Source organism: Pocillopora verrucosa, chromosome 3, assembly GCF_036669915.1.
Source record: "Pocillopora verrucosa isolate sample1 chromosome 3, ASM3666991v2, whole genome shotgun sequence".
NCBI lineage: Eukaryota > Metazoa > Cnidaria > Anthozoa > Scleractinia > Pocilloporidae > Pocillopora > Pocillopora verrucosa.
Genome location: NC_089314.1, coordinates 24,479,799 through 24,487,298, shown reverse-complemented (window position 1 = coordinate 24,487,298; position 7,500 = coordinate 24,479,799). Strand labels below are relative to the sequence as shown.

At 39.2% G+C, this 7,500-nt stretch overlaps 1 protein-coding gene, 1 long non-coding RNA gene and 1 pseudogene across 2 annotated transcripts in view; all 3 read right to left on the bottom strand.

Annotated features, from left to right (window-relative positions):
* Positions 1-1,802: 1,802 nt before the first annotated feature.
* LOC136279670 (zinc finger protein 862-like) lies at positions 1,803-3,539 on the bottom strand (annotated as a pseudogene).
* A 1,754-nt stretch (positions 3,540-5,293) lies between these two features.
* LOC136279669 (transcriptional regulatory protein AlgP-like) lies at positions 5,294-6,588 on the bottom strand. Its single transcript, XM_066163607.1, has 8 exons — positions 6,498-6,588; positions 6,323-6,379; positions 6,144-6,200; positions 5,969-6,025; positions 5,790-5,846; positions 5,611-5,667; positions 5,436-5,492; positions 5,294-5,313 (listed from the first exon to the last, which is right to left on the bottom strand). Exons 1-8 carry the CDS (start codon positions 6,586-6,588, stop codon positions 5,294-5,296), a joined length of 453 nt encoding a protein of 150 aa, XP_066019704.1.
* Positions 6,589-6,728: 140 nt separating this feature from the next.
* Positions 6,729-7,500, bottom strand: part of LOC136279988 (uncharacterized) — a 1,091-nt gene continuing 319 nt past the window's right edge. Inside the window, exons 2-3 of the long non-coding RNA XR_010717098.1 lie at positions 7,396-7,500; positions 6,729-6,902 (exon numbers count right to left, since the gene is read on the bottom strand). The exon at positions 7,396-7,500 is cut by the window's right edge and continues 97 nt beyond it. This is a non-coding gene — a long non-coding RNA (uncharacterized lncRNA). The remainder of the gene's footprint in view (positions 6,903-7,395) is intronic.

The following is a 7,500-nucleotide window of genomic DNA, read 5'->3' as shown; positions in this document are numbered from 1 at the left end:
ATGGGAACTCACCAAACTGAAAGACGAAAAGAAATGGGGGCGGGAAGCAGGTTTTCTTGTGTCCAAATCCACCGTGTTTTGGATAATCAAAAAGACCTGGACCATCAGTCAAGTATTTGTACCTATAGGCAGGCATGCATAAACAAGTTGAGATCAACATATATTATCACCAGAATGTCCTGATATGGAATTTGTTTGGCAATCTTTTAAAGGCCAAGCAAGATAATGAGAGCTTTTAGCACACAGATACCCCAGTTACTTGCGTTGCCTTTAAAATGTCTTTTCCAGATATCTAAAAACATGTTACACTAGTTTGAAATTCATGATAAAAGCACAGGCAGACAAGTTGGATGGTTCGAGGTAGGTTGCCATAACATGCCATTTGATCCCATATATTTACTCTACTTTGCAACGGCTTACTCTAAGGGGTCAGGGGAAATGCTTCAATGAATTTTACATATTCGGGCACCTGCCACAAAAAGGTGGGAGAACTTACCAATGATGTGAACGTTCCAGTAGCTCCTCTTTGTCGTTTTTTTTTACCAACATTCCCTCGCCTAGTCAGTCCTTCGGGGTCCACCATACCCATAACATCATGGACCAGATTGCGAGGGACAGCCAATTTATGTTGCTCTTGTATTTTTCTCTGCATTGCTCGATACCCTAGATACTGCCCTGGACCCTCCATTTCTTCTTCGATTGCTTTCTTCACATCTTCAACGTTGGTTTCGTACCGAACGTATTTGATTCCAAAAAAATGTAATCTTCTGCTAAGTGTAGGCAGACTCCAGGCATACTCAGGGAAGTCCTGACTAGCAAAATCCAGTATCTCCTGCCTGGAATAGTTTGCTAACACATAGCGCTCAAGGTCGCTCTTCAGTTGCTCGTCACTCTCCCACTCCAACATGTCCTCATTCTAGAATTACCAATTATCAGTAACTGGCTCAGTCTTGTTTTACCAATAATCAGTAAAACAAGAGGCAATGCTAAGGAGGCGTGGATCCCAAGGAATCAAAATGGCGGATCAAGATGAGAGCAGATCTAGGAAAAGGTCAAAGAAAAAGGGAATTAAAGAGTCATCTGCGGATATTATTGCCAGTCTTGCTAAACTTTTGGATCAAAATGCCGTTTAGAAAACCAAAAAGAAGGCTACAATCATGGAATTTCGGCAAGATCCTCTTACTGGCCGACGAGTTTATAAATCGAAATACAGACCAAATAGGAAAAGCCAGGGTACGTAGGTACTGGTACTGTTTCCAGACGTTTTAGCCTCGTGTAAAGTCATAAAGTGTTCTCTTTCTTTTCGCATTTAGTGACTTGGGCTTTTTTTACGCATATATTTTACATTTCCTGAATTCTTTTTACTGCATTTTTAGGAGCTAAGAGTACAAATGACACTGGCCTTGATGAAGAAATGCATGATTCTTGTGAGCCTTTCATAGAACAGTGCGCAGACCAGGATTCAGATGGTATTAATCAAAAAATTGTTAGTTATATCGTTAGTTGGGTATAAGTTTAGTTTGACATTTGCTGCAACTGAAAGGCCAGAACCCGGTCAAACCAGTTTATGCATATTTATAGATGATATTACATTGCCGTGTGGGTATATGTAAAATAATTGTTGTCGTTTATTAATTTGAAGAAATGAATTTCTGTGAAGTTTTGCCCAACAAATCACACGCAAAAACTGGAATAACCTTTTTTTCACCATCAATGCCACTTCCTTCTTTGCTTTGAAAGGCCCTTTTAATAAGCTTATTTTTTAATAGCTTGATTTTTCATTTCATAGGCACTTTAAATATTCAGGAATTGTAAGGTCGAACACGAACTGAACCATCGGGATTCATTGTAACTAGAGACAGTGCCTCCACAGGAAAAGCAAAGAATCCTCCGTTGAAGAGCTTGCCATTCTCTGACGGGTCGCCAAGTATGCAAGGTGGCACATGATCCCCTTGAACAGACGTAACCATCATACACACACGACCAGTTGGAATTGGACAACCATGTATCATGGACCGGCCTCTTTGTTCATATCCACCGACACCGAGGGTGTTCTGAAACCTCAGGTCGATGTTTTCCTTCAAAGCAGAGACATACTTGAGCAACAAATTTCGCATGGATGCAAGCTGATGCTCAGAAGGGGAAAACTGCAGCAGCACCATCTTTCCTTCCTTGATATCTTGGCAAAATTGCTTGATGGGGACTTCTTTGGTTGCCACTTCATCCAGCGCTGCCTTAGCACGAACAATTTCTGGTTTAAGGTGACTGAAATTGACAGTAGAATGCTGAAACGATTTTGACAGGTTGTCAAGAACAGGAAGCACATGCTTTAAAACATACAAGCAAGCCAGGAAGCGGACGTTGTTCATTTGAACTAACAGGCCCTGGCATGTGGGGTCCTCATCTTTCATCCTGATAAGGAACTGGATGATGGCAGAGAAGCTCTCCCGAGCGGATTGAACGGCAGCGTTAAATGACAGCCATCGTGTCTGACAGGCCTTCTTCAGCTTCTTAGCTATCTTCTTCTGCGAATTCTTGTTTGAGAGAGTTATTTCACTCACCTCAAGTTGAACTTTCAGGAAAATGGCTGTCTTCTTGTTCGAGTTGTCAAGGAGTTGCCAAAGGGTGTTTAGTGTGTTCTGCATCTTCTTTATTGTGGCAAGATCGTTTAAAGTGTCGGTACACGCCAGCGCTAGTTTGTGACAAACACAGTGGACAGATATTAACGACTGGATTCTTTCATCTGCTTTCAGCCTGGTAGCTACACCTGACCTTTCTCCCACCATGACACTTGCTCCATCTGACACAAAGCTTTTAAACCAGTCAAAATTGAGACTGTGTTTCTCAATGACTTCCAGAAGGATGCTTGTGATGGTTAAAGAATCTGCTGCGTCAGAGCTGGCGAGAACATTTTCCAAACACAAAAATTTCACCTCAACCTTTTAGCTACCCCTGTTATAATACTGGATGAAACCAATCATTTGCTCCAAATTTGCAATGTCAGTCATGTCATCAACCATCACCCCAAATGGCCCAGTTACAGCAGAAATGACTTCATTTTGAATCATTTCACCAAGAAGAAGCAACATGTTGCGAAAGGAACCTACTGATGTGTGATTAAAGCCACTCATATCACACCCCAGCTTCGCAACCAACTTTAACAGACTCTTAACCTTGACATTTGCTATATCCTCCTTTGCCAACCAGTAAAGGCAATAGAAAACTCTTTCATACACATCAACCTGAACTTCAGCATTATGATCGAGCTCTTTCTGGAAAACTGAGAACCTGTTCATAAGAATGGCAGTGATTGCATCTTTGTGTCTCTTTGTTGCAATGTGCTCCTCGAGGCAATCTTTCTTTAACCTTGTGCTTGGTTCTGCAGAAAAAAATTCCTTTTTGTTTTGGGGATTCTTGGAATCAAACTTCTTGCAGATCAGACAGTATTGACCTTCTCCTTCGATGTAAACGAGCCACCACATCTGTACTTTAGGGCTATAGGCCAAATCCTTATTAAAGATAAGGCTGTGATTAAACATCTGCTTCTTTTTGGTTGTTTTGATGCGTGCTCTTTCTTCTTGAGACACACCCAAGCAGTCACGCTTTTTGCAGAGAATGTAGTGATGAATTTTCTTCGTCTGCTGTTCTTCAGTGAAACTGTTCGTGATATCACTCTCTGACTGTATACACACAGTATCTGTGGGAGGAAAATACATGTAAGATTCTTTACCTTTTTTCTTCAGTGTGTGATGCAAACCACCAACTAGAGAAGGCTACTCTCAAAAAAAGAAAGAAATATCACGAATTGTAATAAAAAGTTCGTTTACCTTCAGCGTGGTTGGTAGGGGCTGCGGTCACAGAGATTTCTTGGCAGTCGCGTAACACATTGACGGGCAAACTTTCGGCATCTTCGAAGTTTAAGGACGTACTAGGCGTTGCAGAAGACCCTTCCGTGTCTGGTGCATCTAACGAAAGCAGTGAGAATATGTATCGATGTTGACAATGTGTACCATTTATCCCCCATGACCAACGCGTTAAATAAACCAAGCATAGTTATTTCGCGCTCACGTATATGACCTCACGTATACAAAATTTGAGTTAAAGGCGGAGATTAAATTTTATTTTTTAGCGCGACATACAAGCTCCATAAATAATGCATTGTTAGCCAAAATTTCAATCGATTAGATAAATCAATTTTATTCCGCGGGCACAACTGTTTTAACTGTTTTTTTTAGTTATCAGAAGAACAATGCTTTGCTAAACAATCAATTTCAGTAAAACTCATATATGTTAAGCGAGCCGTAACATGTGGCGCGACTTATGTCGCGACTAGTCTGGCTGTGTCGGCTTCGTATAAAATTAATTTTCCATAAAGAACTGTAAAACATTCAGTTTCACCCGCTTTACTGATTATGAAGACTTGAAATGAAACTTTAAGTCTCACAAAAATCTTAAAAATGCCTGGCTTATATAAAAAGTTAAATGTGACCAAATTTGTGTCGGCATAAAATTTATTTAATCGCCAGAGTCTGCCAGTTCATTCTCGAAACGGCGCCTCACGAAACCAAGCGTTGAATAAATAAAAGCATCCCTTATAAATCGCCTTGTTGACAATAAATAATTCAACCTAAGCGATACAATATTGTTTTCAAGCAATGTTTCATTCATAACATGCACCAATACTTATTTTCTGATGGACTGGGGGATTGTAAACAGGAACCCGGCGAACATTTGCATTTTAAAAAGTGTTTCATACCTGCAATCTCCTTTCTTTGCTGTTTGAACCCAAACTGGGTTAAAAGCGGCTGTGATTTCTGCCTTTTCATCCGGTGACTGGGACCGTTTTCTTAAAGAAAGCGCCAAGTACAAAGCTCTCACGAATTCACAAACAGATTCAAACACGCGATGTGGAGAAGAAGACGATTTCATAATTCGCTTACGCAAGAAAAAACTAGTCACGAAATAGCAGGATCAAATGTCGGTCTTTCGTGGGAAAACGCAAATGGTTTCCAGTCCAAGTTGAATGCTGTTGAATAAAAGAGTTACGATTTCTGATGCTGGAACGCGATCAGTGGGCAAGAACAAAATATGTTATCCTTAACTTTAACCCATAGGAATCGGAACTTTATGTTTTTTTAATTTTTTTTTTTAATTTTGACTTCCAAAAGTACCCGGCGCTAACGCTCGAAGTAGCCGGTGACTTGCGTCGGGCGCCGGTTACTTTTGAAAACACTGGATATGTTTCATATGCTATACCTGCTGGATTAACAGGCTCAGAATTGGTGGGCTTAGTTTACGGCCTCACACGAGCAGCTGTAATGATATAAGAAGAGACATGAGTAGACATTGTACAAAGAAAGAAAACAGTCAGCTTTTATAGAGATCACATTTTAACAAGCAAGATTCTTGGAAGGGATATGTTTCAAATACTATACCTGCTGGATTAACAGAATCAGAATTGGTGGGCTTAGCAGATGGCCCCGCACGAGCAGCTGTAATGATATAAGAAGAGACATGAGGAGACATTGTACAAAGAAAGAAAACAGTCAGCTTTTATAAAGATCTTATATTAACAAACAAGATTCAAAGCACATGTTTCAAATACTATACCTGCTGGATAAACAGACTCAGAATTGGAGGGCTTAGCGGACGGCCTCACACGAGAAGCTGTAATGATATAAGAAGAGACATGAGGAGACATTGTACAAAGAAAGAAAACAGTCAGCTTTTATAAAGATCCCATATTAACAAGCAAGATTCTTGGAAGGGATATGTTTCAAATACTATACCTGCTGGATTAACAGAATCAGAATTGGTGGACTTAGCAGACGGCCCTGCACGAGCAGCTGTAGTGATATAAGAAAAGACTTGAGGAGACATGGTACAAAGAAAGAAAACAGTCAGCTTTTATAAAGATCCCATATTAACGAGCAAGATTCTTGGAAGGGATATGTTTCAAATACTATACCTGCTGGATTAACAGAATCAGAATTGGTGGACTTAGCAGACGGCCCTGCACGAGCAGCTGTAGTGATATAAGAAGAGACATGAGGAGACATTGTACAAAGAAAGAAATTAGTCAGCTTTTATAAAGATCTCAAATTAACAAGCAAGATTCAAAGCATATGTTTCAAATACTATACCTGCTGGATAAACAGACTCAGAATTGGAGGGCTTAGCGGACAGCCTCACACGAGAAGCTGTAATGATATAAGAAGAGACATGAGGAGACATTGTACAAAGAAAGAAAACAGTCAGCTTTTATAAAGATCCCATTTTAACAAGCAAGATTCTTGAAATGGGTATGTTTCAAATACTATACCTGCTGGATTAACAGAATCAGAATTGGTGGGCTTAGCAGATGGCCCTGCACGAGCAGCTGTAATGATATAAGAAGAGACATGAGGAGACATTGTACAAAGAAAGAAAATAGTCAGCTTTTATAAAGATCTTATATTAACAAGCAAGATTGAAAGCATATGTTTTAAATACTATACCTGCTGGATTAACAGACTCAGAATTGGAGGGCTTAGCGGATGGCCCCGCATGAGCAGCTGTAATGATATAAGAAGAGACATGAGGAGACATTGTACGAAGAAAGAAAATAGTCAGCTTTTATAAAGATCCCATATTAACAAGCAAGATTCTTGGAAGGGATATGTTTCAAATACTATACCTGCTGAATTAACAGACTCAGAATTGGTGGGCTCAGTGGATGGCCCATCACGAGCAGCTGTAGTGATATAAGAAGAAACATGAGGAGACATTGTACAAAGAAAGAGAACAGTCAGCTTTTATAAAGATCCTATATTAACAAGCAAGATTCAAGGGATATGTTTCAAATACGATACCTGCTGGATTAACAGAGGAACTACCAGTGGTTCTTTCAGATGGAGGTTGTTCTGAAACAGTATGAGAAAAAAATGAGAAAAGATTGTAAAAAATAACTGAACTAAACTAGAAAACTTTAGAAACAATCATGAAAAAAGTATATAACTTGGTTTGGCAACATAAAAACAAAAATTATTTTTGATGGCATTACGATGAAAACCAGAAATTGATATGTAGTAGTGCTAATGTCATGTTGGAAAAAGTGTTACACTGTAATTAGTGTACTTACAGGGAATAAATAAATTTAAAAATATTGCAGTAAATGTAGAAATTACAGTTTATATGTTGATTATAATTATGTTTCAAATTGTTTTCAATAAACAAGTCTTGCATATACATAATAGGTAGATAGTACGTTAGAAATTGTAAGTCCAGACGTTTTGTTTCTGGGTGTGTTTCTTTTTATATTTCAAGTTAATAAAGAATGCTTCTTACTCAATAGGTTTTAGATCCACACAAGTAGTAATATGCAACATTTTATTATTTCCAAGTGTAAGATCGTACCATAATAAAATCGTTTCAATGCTCTGAGCACTGTTGCTCCATGACTCTGGGACTTTTCATTTTCTGCATCCTTTAAGAAAAGCCTGCCACTACCTGGAGTGCCAT